Source organism: Oncorhynchus mykiss, chromosome 15 (genome assembly GCF_013265735.2).
Source record: "Oncorhynchus mykiss isolate Arlee chromosome 15, USDA_OmykA_1.1, whole genome shotgun sequence".
NCBI classification, from domain to species: Eukaryota; Metazoa; Chordata; class Actinopteri; order Salmoniformes; family Salmonidae; genus Oncorhynchus; species Oncorhynchus mykiss.
In genome coordinates this window covers 72,889,119-72,909,894 of record NC_048579.1, presented here as the reverse complement: position 1 = coordinate 72,909,894, position 20,776 = coordinate 72,889,119, and the positions used below count along the sequence as shown (strand labels likewise).

General features: G+C 46.2%; 1 protein-coding gene across 6 annotated transcripts in view; it reads left to right on the top strand.

Annotated features, from left to right (window-relative positions):
- Positions 1–20,776, top strand: part of LOC110490677 (proline-rich protein 5) — a 61,226-nt gene that overhangs the window by 6,353 nt on the left and 34,097 nt on the right. For 2 of the 6 annotated variants that reach the window (XM_036945314.1, XM_036945313.1), the window contains exons 2-4: positions 1,437–1,541; positions 13,750–13,863; positions 18,159–18,239. In XM_036945314.1, coding sequence (XP_036801209.1) covers positions 1,513–1,541; positions 13,750–13,863; positions 18,159–18,239 — 224 coding nt within the window. In that variant the 5' untranslated portion in view covers positions 1,437–1,512. Of the gene's footprint in view, positions 1–1,436; positions 1,542–10,586; positions 10,640–13,430; positions 13,460–13,749; positions 13,864–18,158; positions 18,240–20,776 lie in introns of those variants that run through there. The other 4 variants (XM_036945311.1, XM_036945316.1, XM_036945312.1 and 1 more) reach the window with 3 other exon arrangements.

Below are 20,776 nucleotides of genomic sequence, written 5' to 3'. Positions count from 1 at the left end.
GAGCGTCGCACGCTAACCAACTGTTGGATATCTGAGAGCGTCGCACGCTAACCAACTGTTGGATATCTGAGAGCGTCGCACGCTAACCAACTGTTGGATATCTGAGAGCGTCTCACGCTAACCAACTGTTGGATATCTGAGAGCGTCGCACGCTAACCAACTGTTGGATATCTGAGAGCGTCGCACGCTAACCAACTGTTGGATATCTGAGAGCGTCGCACGCTAACCAACTGTTGGATATCTGAGAGCGTCTCACGCTAACCAACTGTTGGATATCTGAGAGCGTCTCACGCTAACCAACTGTTGGATATCTGAGAGCGTCGCACGCTAACCAACTGTTGGATATCTGAGAGCGTCGCACGCTAACCAACTGTTGGATATCTGAGAGCGTCGCACGCTAACCAACTGTTGGATCTCTGAGAGCGTCACACGCTAACCAACTGTTGGATCTCTGAGAGCGTCGCACGCTAACCAACTGTTGGATATCTGAGAGCGTCGCACGCTAACCAACTGTTGGATATCTGAGAGCGTCGCACGCTAACCAACTGTTGGATATCTGAGAGCGTCGCACGCTAACCAACTGTTGGATATCTGAGAGCGTCTCACGCTAACCAACTGTTGGATATCTGAGAGCGTCGCACGCTAACCAACTGTTGGATATCTGAGAGCGTCGCACGCTAACCAACTGTTGGATATCTGAGAGCGTCTCACGCTAACCAACTGTTGGATATCTGAGAGCGTCACACGCTGACCAACTGTTGGATATCTGAGAGCGTCGCACGCTAACCAACTGTTGGATATCTGAGAGCGTCGCACGCTAACCAACTGTTGGATATCTGAGAGCGTCTCACGCTAACCAACTGTTGGATATCTGAGAGCGTCGCACGCTAACCAACTGTTGATATCTGAGAGCGTCGCACGCTAACCAACTGTTGGATCTCTGACAGCGTCACACGCTAACCAACTGTTGGATCTCTGACAGCGTCACACGCTAACCAACTGTTAGATCCCTACTGTGACGTGGTAGTTTGTTTTCCTCTTGCAGTGCTGGGTGAATGGTAGTGCAACAGGGGAAGAGGCCTTGGTACATGTTTGCCCCCTGTGGGTTATTGTTGTATGAAGTCATATGTACATAGAAGTGTGAAGTGTATGAATCAGAGTTGAGATGAGGCGACTATGGGAAGGCATTAATAGGAAAGGTTTAATACAATGTGTGAAAAAACAGAATCATTTTGCAATAAGAGTTGATGTAAAGAAATGTCTGTGTTAAAACAGGTTATATCCACGTTGAGTCCTCTAACCAACTCTATGGATAGAGCATGTTCTGAACTGTCTGTGTTAAAACAGGTTATATCCACGTTGAGTCCTCTAACCATCTCTATGGATAGAGCATGTTCTGAACTGTGACTGGTGTGCTTTCTTGTTGTTTGTGAAAGATGCTGGCTGGACACCGGTCCCTAGGTCAAGTTCAGTCTCTGACCCCCACCCCTCACCTTTGACCCCTCACCTCGGATGGAAGAACGCACCCATTCCTTTAGGAGGTGAGAGACCACAAGTCACTGCCCCTCTCTCCGTGCACACACAGACACACACACACACCACAGACACAGACACAGACACACACACACAGACACACAGACACAGACAGACACACAGACACAGACACACAGACACAGACACACAGACACAGACACACAGACACAGACACACAGACACAGACACACAGACACACACACCACAGACACACAGACACAGACACACAGACACAGACACACAGACACACACACCACAGACACACAGACACACACAGACACATATATTTTGTCCATAATAAATCAAATCCATTACAGGTCAACATGTAAATATTGCTCCCAGCGTTGATCAAAGCTCAGAACACTTATGTTGTTGATCGGACTGAGTTGTCATCGCGCCGGCCTCTTTGAGAACGAGCGGAGTCATAAACAGTGTTTTGTTCGTTACGTTCTCCTGCCTCCTCCTGATTGGTTCCCCAGAGTCCAGCGGCTAACTCCGCCCTCCACAGGACTGAGACGTGAACTGAACTAGCGAAGCGTCCAGTCGGCTCAACTAGGCAACTAGAGGCTGCTGACAGTGTGTTTGCGGCAATTTTAAAACTGTCCAGTGACTCCTTCCGTGTCTACAGACACCCACCCAAACAAACAAAACAAAAACCGACTCACGAGTGCACAATTGGTACATAGTCGCTAATAGATATGTCAGTCAGGTAGGTGGCTAGCTGCCGACAGAGACTTCTAGTATCGTAGTGTTGAAGTGCTCTGGCTGGTATTACTGAACCAGAAGGATGAAGTGAGAAGCGAGTGTTGAACGGAGCAGAAAAATACTTTCTTTACAGAAGGTAGGCTACTGAGACAGTGATGTGGTGCTCAGTGGTGAGGCTGCAATGCATGCAGGAGGAAGCAAACACAGAGAGAGGGGTTAGTACAGTGGTTACCAAACTTGGGGTCGGGGCCCCATGTAGGGTCCCCTCAGAAAATCTGTACAAATTTTGTCAAACAAGTTAGGAACTTACATGTTTCAATATGAACATCTCAACATGGCCTATCTCCCCAATAAGGCCTACATTACAATGATATCAACATGGCCTATCTCCCCAATAAGGCCTACATTAAAATGATATCAACATGGCCTATCTCCCCAATAAGGCCTACATTACAATGATATCAACATGGCCTATCTCCCCAATAAGGCCTACATTAAAATGATATCAACATGGCCTATCTCCCCAATAAGGCCTACATTAAAATGATATCAACATGGCCTATCTCCCCAATAAGGCCTACATTAAAATGATATCAACATGGCCTATCGCCCCAATAAGGCCTACATTACAATGATATCAACATGGCCTATCTCTCTCTCCCTCTCTCTGTGTCTCTGTGTCTCTCTCTGTCTCTTCCTGTTTCTCTGTTTCTCTCTGTCTCTCTCTCTCTCTCTCTCTCTCTCTCTCTCTCTCTCTCTCTGTCTCTCTCTCTCTCTGTTTCTCTCTCTCTGTGTCTCTCAAGTCAATTCAAGGGGGTTTATTGGCATGGGAAATGTGTTTACATTGTCAAAGGAAGTGAAATGGATAAACAAAAGTGAAATGAACAACAAATGAACAGTAAACATTATACTCACAAGTTTCAAAGGAATAAACACATTTCAATGTGCAAAAGGGAAAATAAATAAACATAAATATGGGTTGTATTTACAATGGTGTTTGTTCTTCACTGGTTGACCTTTTCTCGTGGCAACAGGTCACAAATCTTGCTGCTGTGATGCACACTGTGGTATTTCACCCAGTAGATATGGGAGTTTATCAAAATTGGATTTGTTTTGTAATTCTTTGTGGATCTGTGTAATCTGAGGGAAATATGTGTCTCTAATATGGTCATACATTGGGCAGGAGGTTAGGAAGTGCAGCTCAGTTTCCACCTCATTTTGTGGGCAGTGTGCACATAGCCTGTCTTCTCTTGAGAGCCATGTCTGCCTACGGCGGCCTTTCTCAATAGCAAGGCTCTGCTCACTGAGTCTGTACATAGTCAAAGCTTTCCTTCAGTCACAGTGGTCAGGTATCCTGCCAAGTAGCATTCCAGCTTGCTCTGTTTTTTGGTAAATTCTTTCCAATGTGTCAAGTAATTATCTTTTTGTTTTCTCAGGATTTAGTTGGGTCTTCTGTCTCTCTCTCTTTCTGTCTCTGTGTCTCTCTCTTTCTCCACCATCTCTCTGTGTCTCTCTCTTTCTCCACCATCTCTCTCTGTCTCTCTCTTTCTCCACCATCTCTGTGTCTCTCTCTTTCTCCACCATCTCTCTGTGTCTCTCTCTTTCTCCACCTTCTCTCTGTGTCTCTCTCTTTCTCCACCATCTCTCTGTGTCTCTCTCTTTCTCCACCATCTCTCTGTCTCTCTCTTTCTCCACCATCTCTCTGTCTCTCTCTTTCTCCACCATCTCTCTGTCTCTCTCTCTCTCCACCATCTCTCTGTGTCTCTCTCTTTCTCCACCATCTCTTTCTCTCTCTTTCTCCACCTTCTCTCTGTGTCTCTCTCTTTCTCCACCTTCTCTCTGTGTCTCTCTCTTTCTCCACCTTCTCTCTGTCTCTCTCTTTCTCCACCATCTCTCTGTCTCTCTCTTTCTCCACCATCTCTCTGTCTCTCTTTCTCCACCATCTCTGTGTCTCTCTCTCTCTCCACCATCTCTCTGTGTCTCTCTCTTTCTCCACCATCTCTTTCTCTCTCTTTCTCCACCTTCTCTCTGTGTCTCTCTCTTTCTCCACCTTCTCTCTGTGTCTCTCTCTTTCTCCACCATCTCTCTGTCTCTCTCTTTCTCCACCATCTCTCTGTCTCTCTTTCTCCACCATCTCTGTGTCTCTCTCTTTCTCCACCTTCTCTCTGTGTCTCTCTCGCTCCCTATATCTTTCTGTCTACTCTCGCCCTCTCTTTCTCCCTCCCTCTCTCTGGGGGAAGTTTCCGGGACAAATAAGAACTTCATAAATGTCAGATGTTAATGTTTGAAGGCTGAAGGGCCTGTAACTATGTCAGGTGTGTCCCTGTATAGCTGGTGTGTAGACAGCAGTGAGTTTTTACCCAGCACCACTAAATCACATTACAGAGAATGTGTTGAGTCAGGGATACTTCATTAGCTTCTCAACTGCCTTTATATTAAACATAACAACTGAGGTGTGTGTGTGTGTGTGTGTGTGTGTGTGTGTGTGTGTGTGTGTGTGTGTGTGTGTGTGTGTGTGTGTGTGTGTGTGTGTGTGTGTGTGTGTGTGTGTGTGTGTGTGTGTGTGTGTGTGTGTGTGTGTGTGGGGTGCCTGCCTGCGTGCGTGCGTTGAAGGAGTAGTGACATCAAAGAGAAACAGACATTCTTAACCAGGTTAATGGGTGATGTTGGTCTACAGCCAGGGGCTCGTCCAGCACAGGGCTCGTATTCAACACAAATACATCGATTAGTAAGATAAATGATCTGTAATCGCCGTCTGAGTCCAAGACGTAAACACAAGTCTCCCTGATTACATTTCAAATGAGACCACATTCCAGGGGCTCGTCCAGGACAGCGGGAGCGACGGAAGCGTCATGGAGGCTGTGTGTGTGTGTGTGTGTGTGTGTGTGTGTGTGTCTTGGAGGCTGAGGTTGGTAATGTTAATTATTGACGCTACTCATCCCTTAAGCGGGATAATTATCATCAGCAACCGCTGAATAGCATGGCGCCTCAGTCAAATTTATATTACTAAAAATATTCATATTCATGAAATCACAAGTGCAATATTGCAAAACACAGCTTAGCCTTTTGTTAATCCACCTGTCGTCTCAGATCTTGAAATGATGCTTTACAGCGAAAACAATCCAAGTGTTTGTTTAAGTTTATCGATCACTAGACAAAACATTAAGTACACTTATCATCAGGAAGCTTGGTCACGAAAATCAGAAAAGCAATCAAATTACCTTTGATGATCTTCGGATGTTTTCACTCACGAGACTCCCAGTTACACAACAAATATTTATTTTGTTCCATAAAGATTATTGTTATATCCAAAATACCTCAGTTTGTTTGGCGCATTATGTTCAGAAATCCACAGGAAAGAGCGGTCACGACAACGCAGACAAATTCCAAATAATATCAATAATGTCCACAGAAACATGTCAAACGTTTTTTATAATCAATCCTCAGGTTTTAAAAAAAACATATAATTGATAAAATATCAACCGCAAATGTCTTTATCAGTAGGAGAGGGAAAAGCAATACCTATCCAAACTCTGTTGAGCGAACAAAACTAATGTGACCAGTTGACGCAATGTTATCGTTCTGGCTCATTTTTCTAAATAAAAGCCTGAAACTATGTCTGAAGACTGTTGACACCTTGAGGAAGCTATAGGAAAATGAATATGGTTGATATCCCTTTAAATGGAGCAATGGGAGGCTATGGAACATGGAGTTTTCAAAATAGAAGCCATTTCCTGGTTTGATTTATCTCAGGGTTTCGCCTGCAATATCAGTTCTGTTATACTCACAGACAATATTTTGACAGTTTTGGAAACTTTAGAGTGTTTTCTATCCTAATCTGTCAGTTATATACATATTCTAGCATCTGGTCCTGAGAAATAGGCCATTTACTTTGGGAACGTTATTTTTCCAAACATAAAAATAGTGCCCCCTAGCTTCAAGAGGTTATTAATGATCTCCTCAGAGCAGACATACAGACGGTGGGAAACTCAGGAATGTTGGACCCTTTCCGTCTGAAACTCAGGAATGTTGGACCCTTTCCGTCTGAAACTCAGGAATGTTGGACCCTTTCCGTCTGAAACTCAGGAATGCTGGACCCTTTCCGTCTGAAACTCAGGAATGCTGGACCCTTTCCGTCTGAAACTCAGGAATGTTGAACCCTTTCCGTCTGAAACTCAGGAATGTTGGACCCTTTCCGTCTGAAACTCAGGAATGTTGGACCCTTTCCGTCTGAAACTCAGGAATGCTGGACCCTTTCCGTCTGAAACTCAGGAATGTTGGACCCTTTCCGTCTGAAACTCAGGAATGTTGGACCCTTTCCGTCTGAAACTCAGGAATGTTGGACCCTTTCCGTCTGAAACTCAGGAATGCTGGACCCTTTCCGTCTGAAACTCAGGAATGCTGGACCCTTTCCGTCTGAAACTCAGGAATGTTGGACCCTTTCCGTCTGAAACTCAGGAATGTTGGACCCTTTCCGTCTGAAACTCAGGAATGTTGGACCCTTTCCGTCTGAAACTCAGGAATGCTGGACCCTTTCCGTCTGAAACTCAGGAATGCTGGACCCTTTCCGTCTGAAACTCAGGAATGCTGGACCCTTTCCGTCTGAAACTCAGGAATGTTGGACCCTTTCCGTCTGAAACTCTAGACTGTTTTAGTCCGAGGAGAACTGAGCCCTGGTGACACCGGCCCAGATGGGTTGCGTCTCTCGTGAACAAAACAGGAGATAATATTTTGACTTTTTTTTTGACAGGAGGTAGCAGGCTACCTACCGTACGTTTTGTTCATAAGGTATCCACATGCTACAGGTTTCACAGATGCCGGGTCAGTTATATAGAAGAAAAATAGCCTTGTAGTGTCGTCATAAACAGTGCAGGGTGAGAGAAGCAGCTGTAGCAACACTTTAACCTCTACCTGTACTTCTATGTAAGGACACTCATTTTCATTTCCTGTTTGAGAACATATCCTGTTGGTGAACGGGACCCTGGTGAGGAGGAGAGGAGGGCCAATGGAAAAAGCCCTGAGCACCCTCAAAGAGCTCCCAGCATGCTTAGCATCTAGCACACATGCAGGCAAACAAGCACACAGACACATACACACACACACACAGACACATACAACCAGACACAGACACATACACAGACACAGACACACAGACACATACACACAGACACACACACACACACACACACACACACACACACACACACACACACACACACACACACACACACACACACACACACACACACACACACACACACACACACACACACACACACACACACACACACAGACACAGACACACACACAGACACAATGCTACTAGTGTTTCCCTGTGGGACAGACCTGGCATCACTGTGAACTTCTATCGTACATTTAGTTCTCTATTACATAGGCCAACTGCTTTTGAATACATTTAACTGTTGTTGTTGGATGGGGAGAGATGGGATTTTAATATGGCCTAGTGTTTTACCTTGCATAGTGACACAGAACAGAACATTGAGTAGAGTACAATTTACAATATTGAACTCTCTGAATATCTTCGTCTTTGTACAATCCCCTGAAACAGTACGTTGTCTATAGACCCTGAAACATTCTACAGTACGTTGTCTATAGACCCTGAAACATTCTACAGTACGTTGTCTATTTACCCTGAAACATTCTACAGTATGTTGTCTATATACCCTGAACCATTCTACAGTATGTTGTCTATAGACCCTGAAACATTCTACAGAATGTTGTCTATAGACCCTGAAACATTCTACAGTATGTTGTCTATATACCCTGAAACATTCTACAGTATGTTGTCTATATACCCTGAAACATTCTACAGTATGTTGTCTATAGACCCTGAAACATTCTACAGTATGTTGTCTATATACCCTGAAACATTCTACAGTATGTTGTCTATATACCCTGAAACATTCTACAGTATGTTGTCTGAAGATCCTGAAACATTCTACAGTATGTTGTCTATATACCCTGAAACATTCTACAGTATGTTGTCTGAAGACCCTGAAACATTCTACAGTATGTTGTCTATATACCCTGAAACATTCTACAGTATGTTGTCTATATACCCTGAAACATTCTACAGTATGTTGTTTATAGACCCTGAAACATTCTACAGTATGTTGTCTATATACCCTGAAACATTCTACAGTATGTTGTCTATATACCCTGAAACATTCTACAGTATGTTGTCTATATAACCTGAAACATTCTACAGTATGTTGTCTATAGACCCTGAAACATTCTACAGTATGTTGTCTATAGACCCTGAAACATTCTACAGAATGTTGTCTATAGACCCTGAAACATTCTACAGTATGTTGTCTATATACCCTGAAACATTCTACAGTATGTTGTCTATATACCCTGAAACATTCTACAGTATGTTGTCTATATACCCTGAAATATTCTACAGTATGTTGTCTATATACCCTGAAACATTCTACAGTATGTTGTCTGAAGATCCTGAAACATTCTACAGTATGTTGTCTATATACCCTGAAACATTCTACAGTATGTTGTCTATATACCCTGAAACATTCTACAGTATGTTGTCTATAGACCCTGAAACATTCTACAGTATGTTGTCTATATACCCTGAAACATTCTACAGTATGTTGTCTATATACCCTGAAACATTCTACAGTATGTTGTCTATAGACCCTGAAACATTCTACAGTATGTTGTCTATTTACCCTGAAACATTCAACAGTATGTTGTCTGAAGATCCTGAAACATTCTACAGTATGTTGTCTATATACCCTGAAACATTCTACAGTATGTTGTCTGAAGACCCTGAAACATTCTACAGTATGTTGTCTATATACCCTGAAACATTCTACAGTATGTTGTCTATATACCCTGAAACATTCTACAGTATGTTGTCTATATACCCTGAAACATTCTACAGTATGTTGTCTATAGACCCTGAAACATTCTACAGTATGTTGTCTATATACCCTGAAACATTCTACAGTATGTTGTCTATAGACCCTGAAACATTCTACAGTATGTTGTCTATATACCCTGAAACATTCTACAGTATGTTGTCTATATACCCTGAAACATTCTACAGTATGTTGTCTATAGACCCTGAAACATTCTACAGTATGTTGTCTATAGACCCTGAAACATTCTACAGTATGTTGTCTATAGACCCATGAAACATTCTACAGTATGTTGTCTATATACCCTGAAACAATCTACAGTGTGTTGTCTATATACCCTGAAACATTCTACAGTATGTTGTCTATATACCCTGAAACATTCTACAGTATGTTGTCTATATACCCTGAAACATTCTACAGTATGTTGTCTATATACCCTGAAACATTCTACAATATGTTGTCTATTTACCCTGAAACATTCAACAGTATGTTGTCTGAAGATCCTGAAACATTCTACAGTATGTTGTCTATATACCCTGAAACATTCTACAGTTTGTTGTCTATAGACCCTGAAACATTCTACAGTGTGTTGTCTATATACCCTGAAACATTCTACAGTATGTTGTCTATAGATCCTGAAACATTCTACAGTGTGTTGTCTATATACCCTGAAACATTCTACAGTATGTTGTCTATAGACCCTGAAACATTCTACAGTATGTTGTCTATTTACCCTGAAACATTCTACAGTATGTTGTCTATAGACCCTGAAACATTCTACAGTCTCTCTCTCTCTCTCTCTCTCTCTCTCTCTCTCTCTCTCTCTCTCTCTCTATCATTCTCTCTTTAAGCTGCAGTGTGGGTTTTAATAGAGGAGAGTAGTGAAATATGCTGCTGTGTAGTTAAGGTAATGTATTGAGCTTGTGGCACAAACAAAACAAGACACACACACACACACACACACACACACACACACACACACACACACACACACTTCTCCTGAACACAGAGGGAGAGTAAATATGCTTGTCACCTTTAAAACGTTCCCCTTTCGTCAGGCTGGGCTGAATAGATCCTTTGTATATCGTTAGCTGGTACTCACTGGCCCTCACAGGGCTTAGTTTGGCTGGTGCAGTCTGGAGGAGAGGGGAGAGAGAAGGAGGGGAGAGGAGAGGGAGAGGAGAGAGGAGGGGGGGGTATAGAGGAGTGGAGGAGGGGAGAGAGAAGGAGGTGAGAGGAGGAGGGATGGGAGAGGAGAGAGAGGGGATAGCGAGGAGAAAGGGAGAGAGAATGAGGTGAGATGAGGAGGGGAGAGAGGAGGGGAGGAGGGGAGAGAGAAGGAGGTGAGAGGAGAGGGAGGGGATAGAGAGGGGGAGGAGGGGAGGGAGGAGTGTGAAACTTAACCCTGTCCTGTCTGGATGGCTGTAGTTTGTCTTCACCTCTGTCCTACATCAATGCTGCATCATGGAGTGGGGATACTATGTACCAATCTATTTACTGGAGTAAGTGCTGTTTCTAGTGATTACGTTCTAGTTGTTCCTGTTAGATTTACAGTCGTGTGGTCTTTTGATTGATTGGTTTATGACTGTAGGCTTTTGAGGGATTTTAAAACTCCGTGACACCAGTTCATTCACAGTATAAGTATCAACTTGTGTTACAGTCAGTTACTCAGCAGTTGGTCAGTAGTGTACAGTCAGTCACTCAGTAGTTGGTCAGTAGTGTACAGTCAGTCACTCAGTAGTTGGTCAGTAGTGTACAGTCAGTCAAATCAAATCAAATCAAATTTATTTTATATAGCCCTTCGTACATCAGCTGATATCTCAAAGTGCTGTACAGAAACCCAGCCTAAAACCCCAAACAGCAAGCAATGCAGGTGAAGAAGCACGGTGGCTAGGAAAAACTCCCTAGAAAGGCCAAAACCTAGGAAGAAACCTAGAGAGGAACCAGGCTATGTGGGGTGGCCAGTCCTCTTCTGGCTGTGCCGGGTGGAGATTATAACAAAACATGGTCAAGATGTTCAAATGTTCATAAATGACCAGCATGGTCGAATAATAATAAGGCAGAATAGTTGAAACTGGAGCAGCAGCACAGTCAGGTGGACTGGGGACAGCAAGGAGTCATCATGTCAGGTATTCCTGGGGCATGGTCCTAGGGCTCAGGTCCTCCGAGAGAGAGAAAGAAAGAGAGAATTAGAGAGAGCATATGTGGGATGGCCAGTCCTCTTCTGGCTGTGCCGGGTGGAGATTATAACAGAACATGGCCAAGATGTTCAAATGTTCATAAATGATCAGCATGGTCGAATAATAATAAGGCAGAACAGTTGAAACTGGAGCAGCAGCACAGCCAGGTGGACTGGGGACAGCAAGGAGTCATCATGTCAGGTAGTCCTGGGGCATGGTCCTAGGGCTCAGGTCCTCCGAGAGAGAGAAAGAGAGAAGGAGAGGAGTCAGTCACTCCGTAGTTGGTCAGTAGTGTACAGTCAGTTACTCAGCAGTTGGTCAATAGTGTACAGTCAGTCACTCAGTAGTTGGTCAGTAGTGTACAGTCAGTCACTCAGTATTTGGTCAGTAGTGTACAGTCAGTCACTCAGTAGTTGGTCAGTAGTGTACAGTCAGTCACTCAGTAGTTGGTCAGTAGTGTACAGTCAGTCACTCCGTAGTTGGTCAGTAGTGTACAGTCAGTCACTCAGTAGTTGGTCAGTAGTGTACAGTCAGTCACTCAGTAGTTGGTCAGTAGTGTACAGTCAGTCACTCTGTAGTTGGTCAGTAGTGTACAGTCAGTCACTCAGTAGTTGGTCAGTAGTGTACAGTCAGTCACTCCGTAGTTGGTCAGTAGTGTACAGTCAGTCACTCAGTAGTTGGTCAGTAGTGTACAGTCAGTCACTCAGTAGTTGGTCAGTAGTGTACAGTCAGTCACTCAGTAGTTGGTCAGTAGTGTACAGTCAGTCACTCAGTAGTTGGTCAGTAGTGTACAGTCAGTCACTCAGTAGTTGATCAGTAGTGTACAGTCAGTCACTCAGTAGTTGGTCAGTAGTGTACAGTCAGTCACTCAGTAGTTGATCAGTAGTGTACAGTCAGTCACTCAGTAGTTGGTCAGTAGTGTACAGTCAGTCACTCAGTAGTTGGTCAGTAGTGTACAGTCAGTCACTCAGTAGTTGGTCAGTAGTGTACAGTCAGTCACTCAGTAGTTGATCAGTAGTGTACAGTCAGTCACTCAGTAGTTGGTCAGTAGTGTACAGTCATCCCACTCTGGGCTGTGAAGTCTTGCCATTTGTGGTTGTCGCCATTGTTCCTGCCTGTCGGGGCAGTGAGAGGAGGAGACCTCTCTAACACAGAGGAACAGGGCAGTGAGAGGAGGAGACCTCTCTAACACAGAGGAACAGGGCAGTGAGAGGAGGAAACCTCTCTAACACATAGGAACAGGGCAGTGAGAGGAGGAGACCTCTCTAACACATAGGAACAGGGCAGTGAGAGGAGGAGACCTCTCTAACACATAGGAACAGGGCAGTGAGAGGAGGAGACCTCTAACACAGAGGAACAGGGCAGTGAGAGGAGGAGACCTCTAACACAGAGGAACAGGGCAGTGAGAGGAGGAGACCTCTCTAACACAGATGAACAGGGTAGTGAGATGAGGAGACCTCTAACACAGAGGAACAGGGCAGTGAGAGGAGGAGACCTCTGTAACACAGATGAACAGGGTAGTGAGACGAGGAGACCTCTAACACAGAGGAACAGGACAGTGAGAGGAGGAGACCTATAACACAGAGGAACAGGGTAGTGAGAGGAGGAGACCTCTAACACAGAGGAACAGGGTAGTGAGAGGAGGAGACCTATAACACAGAGGAACAGGGTAGTGAGAGGAGGAGACCTCTAACACAGAGGTGCTTTGAAAGGAGGGGGAACAGACAAAGGTTAAGGATAGTTTCCTGTCCCCTCTAGTTAGCTAATGTGTCTGTTATAGACAGCTGTGTGTGTGTGTGTGTGTGTGGTGTGAAAAGAGCTGATTTTAATTGGAAAGAGGAAGTGTGTGTGTGTGTGTGTGTGATTACAACATGTCTATATGTATGAGAAAGAGAGAGGAACAGAAACAGAGGAGGGATATTCACTGCACAGCAGCAGGAGAGAGGAGTTGGTTTGTCTACAAAACATTATAATAACCAGCAGGGTCACACGGCAACTCCCTGCCAATCAGAGACTGACTGCCTCCCTGCCAATCAGAGACTGACTGCCTCCCTGCCAATCAGAGACAGACTGCCTCCCTGCCCGAAGAGCAGTGCAGAGAGAGAGAGAGAGAAAGGAGGAGAGGGAGGAGGAGAGAGAGATGTAAGGAGTGGGGGGGTATACTGCATCTTGCTGGAGGGACACCTCCTCTCTCTCTCTCTCTCTCTCTCTCTCTCTCTCTCTATTGCGTGCAACTTCTCTCTCTCTCTTCCCCCTGCCTTATCTCTCTTCCTCTCCCTCTCTCTCTCCATCTCTCTCTCTCTGTAAGCGTAGTTCTTCCTGCAGTCTGAGCCTGAGAGCACTGAGCTCTCTCTCTCTCTCTCTCTCTCTCTCTCTCTCTCTCTCTCTCTCTGTGTGTTGAGTTGTGTTCTGACCATGAGGACTCTCCATAGGTTGAAGTTGATGAGTTCCCCCAGCCTCAGTGACCTGGGGAAGAGTGACAAGGCAGCGTTGGAGGAGAGAGGGACACAGCAGAGAAAAGCTGGGGCTAACGCCACCTGGAACAGGTACTGTAGTCGAGACTCTGTGTGTGTGTGTGTGTGTGTGTGTGTGTGTGTGTGTGTCACCCTGCTTTGTGTCAGTCAGTGAACAGGAGGTACTGTAGTCTAGACTCTGTGTGTGTGTGTGTCACCCTGCTCAGTGAACAGGAGGTACTGTAGTCTAGACTCTGTCTGTGTGTGTGTGTTTTGTGTCAGTCAGTGAACAGGAGGTACTGAACTTACTCCTTCCTTGTTGTGAAACTGCACTGACCGTTAAAAAGGACAGAGATATGGTTGTTTGTCAGTCGGTCGTCTCTGTCCCTGTCCTCTGAGATCTACACAGCTCTGTCTATGTCCCTGTCCTCTGAGATCGACACAGCTCTGTCCCTGTCCTCTGAGATCTACACAGCTCTGTCCCTGTCCTCTGAGATCTACACAGCTCTGTCCCTGTCCTCTGAGATCTACACAGCTCTGTCTATGTCCCTGTCCTCTGAGATCTACACAGCTCTGTCTATGTCCCTGTCCTCTGAGATCTACACAGCTCTGTCTATGTCCCTGTCCTCTGAGATCTACACAGCTCTGTCTATGTCCCTGTCCTCTGAGATCTACACAGCTCTGTCTATGTCCCTGTCCTCTGAGATCTACACAGCTCTGTCTATGTCCCTGTCCTCTGAGATCTACACAGCTCTGTCCCTGTCCTCTGAGATCTACACAGCTCTGTCCCTGTCCTCTGAGATCTACACAGCTCTGTCCCTGTCCTCTGAGATCTACACAGCTCTGTCCCTGTCCTCTGAGATCTACACAGCTCTGTCTATGTCCCTGTCCCTGTCCTCTGAGATCTACACAGCTCTGTGTCTGTCCCTGTCCTCTGATATCTACACAGCTCTGTCTATGTCCCTGTCCTGTCCTCTGAGATCTACACAGCCCTGTCCCTGTCCTCTGAGATCTACACAGCTCTGTCTATGTCCCTGTCCTGTCCTCTGAGATCTACACAGCTCTGTCTATGTCCCTGTCCTCTGAGATCTACACAGCTCTGTCTATGTCCCTGTCCTCTGAGATCTACACAGCTCTGTCTATGTCCCTGTCCTCTGAGATCTACACAGCTCTGTCTATGTCCCTGTCCTCTGAGATCTACACAGCTCTGTCTATGTCCCTGTCCTCTGAGATCTACACAGCTCTGTCTATGTCCCTGTCCTCTGAGATCTACACAGCTCTGTCCCTGTCCTCTGAGATCTACACAGCTCTGTCCCTGTCCTCTGAGATCTACACAGCTCTGTCCCTGTCCTCTGAGATCTACACAGCTCTGTCCCTGTCCTCTGAGATCTACACAGCTCTGTGTCTGTCCCTGTCCTCTGATATCTACACAGCTCTGTCTATGTCCCTGTCCTGTCCTCTGAGATCTACACAGCCCTGTCCCTGTCCTCTGAGATCTACACAGCTCTGTCTATGTCCCTGTCCTGTCCTCTGAGATCTACACAGCTCTGTCTATGTCCCTGTCCTCTGAGATCTACACAGCTCTGTCCCTGTCCTCTGAGATCTACACAGCTCGGTCTATGTCCCTGTCCTGTACTATGAGATCTACACAGCTCTGTCTATGTCCCTGTCCTGTCCTCTGAGATCTACACAGCTCTGTCTATGTCCCTGTCCTCTGAGATCTACACAGCTCTGTCTATGTCCCTGTCCTGTCCTCTGAGATCTACACAGCTCTGTCTATGTCCCTGTCCTGTCCTCTGAGATCTACACAGCTCTGTCCCTGTCCTTCTCCTGTCCTCTGAGATCTACACAGCTCTGTCTATGTCTCTGTCCTGTCCTCTGAGATCTACAAAGCTCTGTCTATGTCCCTGTCCTGTCCTCTGAGATCTACACAGCTCTGTCCCTGTCCTGTCCTCTGAGATCTACACAGCTCTGTCTATGTCCCTGTCCTGTCCTCTGAGATCTACACAGCTCTGTCTATGTCCCTGTCCTGTCCTCTGAGATCTACACAGTTCTGTCTATGTCCCTTTCCTGTCCTCTGAGAACTACACAGCTCTGTCCATGTCCTGTACTCTGAGATCTACACAGCTCTGTCTATGTCCCTGTCCTGTCCTCTGAGATCTACACAGCTCTGTCTATGTCCCTGCCCTGTCCTCTGAGATCTACACAGCTCTGTCTATGTCCCTGTCCTGTCCTCTGAGATCTACACAGCTCTGTCTATGTCCCTGTCCTCTGAGATCTACACAGCTCTGTCTATGTCTCTGTCCTGTCCTCTGGGATCTACACAGCTCTGTCCCTGTCCTGTCCTCTGAGATCTACACAGCTCTGTCTATGTCCCTGTCCTGTCCTCTGGGATCTACACAGCTCTGTCTATGTCCCTGTCCTGTCCTCTGGGATCTACACAGCTCTGTCTATGTCCCTGTCCTGTCCTCTGAGATCGACACAGCTCTGTCTATGTCCCTGTCCTCTGGGATCTACACAGCTCTGTCTATGTCCCTGTCCTGTCCTCTGGGATCTACACAGCTCTGTCTATGTCCCTGTCCTGTCCTCTGAGATCTACACAGCTCTGTCTATGTCCCTGTCCTGTCCTCTGGGATCTACACAGCTCTGTCTATGTCCCTGTCCTGTCCTCTGGGATCTACACAGCTCTGTCTATGTCCCTGTCCTGTCCTCTGAGATCTACACAGCTCTGTCTATGTCCCTGTCCTCTGGGATCTACACAGCTCTGTCTATGTCCCTGTCCTGTCCTCTGGGATCTACACAGCTCTGTCTATGTCCCTGTCCTGTCCTCTGGGATCTACACAGCTCTGTCTATGTCCCTGTCCTGTCCTCTGGGATCTACACAGCTCTGTCTATGTCCCTGTCCTGTCCTCTGGGATCTACACAGCTCTGTCTATGTCCCTGTCCTGTCCTCTGAGATCTACACAGCTCTGTCTATGTCCCTGTCCTGTCCTCTGGGATCTACACGTCTCTCTCTGGGATTTCCTTGAGAATGTCACACTGAATAAGCATTACTATAAGCATTACTGCCATTACTATTCCTAGTCTCATGAAGCCGCTTCCCAAATCAGAAAGGTCATTCATTCCTCAGTGACTTACAGACTGTGTTGCAGACCTGGGATCAGTGTGCTTCGTGATGACCTCTATATAACTGAGCAGAGAACTCTGAATAACTAACAAGACTTCTACTAGTCACGTCAGATATACTAGCACGTTTACAGCACGTGCTGTAATCCCCACTGCTTCTTAACACAGCGCGCATCCAACCTGGAAGCCAGCCGCACCAATGTGTCGGAGGAAACACCGTGCACCTGGTGACCTGGTCAGCGTGCACTGCGCCCGGCCCGCCACAAGTGTTGCGATGAGACAAGGTTAGGGCCAAACCCTCCCTAACCCGGACGACGCTGGGCCAATTGTGCGCCACCCCATGGGCCTCCCGGTCGCGGCCCGGCTGCGACAGAGCCTGGGTTCAAACCCAGAATCTCTAGTGGCACAGCCAGCACTGCGATGCAGTGCCTTAGACCACTGCGCCACTCAGGAGGCCTAGGTTATGGAAATGTTAGTTAATTTAATGTCATTATGTGTCAACCCCCAGCACCATCACTAGACAGTATTGAGTTCATGGTTATGATGCTGTGGTTAATGAATACATGAGCATTGACTAAGGGTAGCGAACACTAGATTGAAGGATGGATGGATGGATGGATGTCTGGATGGATGGATGGATGGATGGCTATGTAGATGGATCGATGGATGGATGGCTATGTGGATGATGGATGGATGAATGTCTGGATGGATGGATGTCTGGATGGATGGATGTCTGGATGGATGGATGTCTGGATGGATGGATGTCTGGATGGATGGATGTCTGGATGGATGGCTATGTAGATGGATGGATGGATGGATGGCTATGTGGATGATGAATGTCTGGATGGATGGATGTCTGGATGGATGGATGTCTGGATGGATGGATGTCTGGATGGATGGATGTCTGGATGGATGGCTATGTAGATGGATGGATGGATGGCTATGTGGATGATGGATGGCTGTGTGGATGGATGGATGGCTGTGTGGATGGATGGATGGCTAGATGGATGATGGATGGCTGTGTGGATGGATGGATGGCTGAATGGTTGGATGGATGGATGGCTGTGGGTATGTGAAACTACTGTGTGCGTGATAATTGGACTGTACGTTCTGATCATCTCTCTATTGTTTGTTTGTTTGCTGCAGCTGCTTTCTCCCCTGCTGTACTCTAACACTGTCTCCCGTTGTGTGTGTGTGTGTGTGTGTGTGTGTGTGTGTGTGTGTGTGTGTGTGTGTGTGTGTGTGTGTGTGTGTTCCTGCAGCATCCACAATGCGGTGATAGCTGTGTTCCAGAGGAAAGACCTGGGAGAGAATGACCTCTACATCCTCAATGAGGGAGTCAGGTGACATACTGTATAACCTCTGACCTCTACCTATATACTTCTATTGCTCTCTGTCTCTCTCTCTCCCTCTCTCTCTCTGTTTCTTTCGCTCCCTGTCGCTCTCTCTGTTTTTCTCTCTCTTTCTCTCTCTCTCTGTTTTTCTCTCTCTCTGTTTTTCTCTCTCTGTTTCTCTCTCTCTTTCTCTCTCTATTTCTCTCTATTTCTCTCTCTCTGTTTCTCTCTCTCTGTTTCTCTCTCTCTGTTTCTCTCTCTGTTTCTCTCTCTCTGTTTCTCTCTCTCTGTTTCTCTCTCTCTCTGTTTCTCTCTCTCTGTTTCTCTCTCTGTTTCTCTCTCTATTTCTCTCTCTCTGTTTCTCTCTCTCTGTTTCTCTCTCTCTGTTTCTCTTTCTAGATCCTGCCTGGTGTTTCAGTGCTCAGTAGAACTGCCACTCAGTGACATGTAGTGGTCTGTTTTTAACCCCTTAGAACATGTTCCTAATGGTGGAATCGTTGAGTAAAATGTTGACACATTCACACACAACTCTGTGCTTGAAGAAGTCAAGTTGGTAAGACTGCAGGATCGATGCAAATTGGGGTTTCTGCCTCTGCCTCTCTCTCTTTTTCCAGACTTTGTTACATTACAGCCTTATTCTAAAATGGATTAAATAAACATAGCCCATAATGAAAAATAATTAATTAAAAATAAAAAAACAGATACCAAATTTATTTACATAAGTATTCAGACCCTTTGCTCTGAGACTCTAAATGTAGCTCAGGTGCATCCTGTTCCCATTGATCTTCCTTGAGATGTTTCTATGACATGATTGAGTCCACCAGTGTTAAATTCAATTGATTGGACATGATTTGGAAAGGCACACACCTATCTATATAAGGTCTCACAGATGTCAGAGCAAAAACCAAGCCATTAGGTTGAAGGAATTGTCCATAGAGCTCAGAGACAGGATTGTGTCGAGGCACAGATCTGGGGAAGGGTACCAAAACATTTCTGCAGCGTTGAAGCTCCCCAAGAACACAATGGCCTCCATCATTCTCCCCCAAGACTCTCCCACTTCCTAGAGCTGGCCATCCTGCCAAAGTGAGCAGTCGGGGGAGAAGGCCCTTGGTCAAGGAGGTGACCAAGTCCCGATGGTCACACTGAAAGAACTCCAGAGTTCCTCTGTTGAGATGGGAGAACCTTCCAGAAGGACAACCATCTCTGCAGGACTCCAACCATCTCTGCAGGACACCAATCAGGCCTTTATGGTAGAGTGGCCAGACGGAAGCCACTCCTCAGTAGAAGGCACAGGCAGGCCCACTTCGAGTTTGTCAAACGGCACCTAAAGACTCTCAGACCATTTGAAGCAAGATTCTCTGGTCTGATGAACCCAAGAGTGAACTCTTTGGCCTGAATGCCAAGCATCACGTCCGGAGGAAACCTGGCACCATCCCTTCGGTGAAGCATGGTGGTGGCAGCATTATGTTGTGGGAATGTTTTTCAGCGGCAGGGGACAGGGAGACTAGTCAGGATTGACAGAAAGATGAACGGAGCAAAGTACAGAGAGATCCTTGATGAAAACCTGCCCCAGATCGCTAAGGACCTCAGACTGGGGACAAGGTTCACCTTCCAACAGGACAACGACCCTAAGCACACAGCCAAGACAACACAGGAGTTGCTTTGGGACAAGTCGCTGAATATCCATGAGAGGCCCAGCGAGAACCCGGACTTGAACCCGATCGAACATCTCTGGAGAGACCTGAAAATATCTGTGCAACGATGCTTCCGATCCAACCTGACAGAGCTTGAGAGAATCTGCAGAGAAAAATGGGAGAAACTTCCCAAATACTGGTGAGCCAAGCTTGAAGTGTCATACCCAAGACGTTTTGAGGTTGTAATCACTGCCACAGGTGCTTCAACAAAGTACTGAGTAAAGGGTCTGAATTCTTATGTAAATGCGATACTTCTGTTTTTTTTCTGTAGGTCTGGACGAGTCCAGGGCTGACATCCTAGTCTTTCTGTAGGTCTGGACGAGTCCAGGGCTGACATCCTAGTCTTTCTGTAGGTCTGGACGAGTCCAGGGCTGACATCCTAGTCTTTCTGTAGGTCTGGACGAGTCCAGGGCTGACATCCTAGTCTTTCTGTAGGTCTGGACGAGTCCAGGGCTGACATCCTAGTCTTTCTGTAGGTCTGGACGAGTCCAGGGCTGACATCCTAGTCTTTCTGTAGGTCTGGACGAGTCCAGGGCTGACATCCTAGTCTTTCTGTAGGTCTGGACGAGTCCAGGGCTGACATCCTAGTCTTTCTGTAGGTCTGGACGAGTCCAGGGCTGACATCCTAGTCTTTCTGTAGGTCTGGACGAGTCCAGGGCTGACATCCTAGTCTTTCTGTAGGTCTGGACGAGTCCAGGGCTGACATCCTAGTCTTTCTGTAGGTCTGGACGAGTCCAGGGCTGACATCCTAGTCTTTCTGTAGGTCTGGACGAGTCCAGGGCTGACATCCTAGTCTTTCTGTAGGTCTGGACGAGTCCAGGGCTGACATACTAGTCTTTCTGTAGGTCTGGA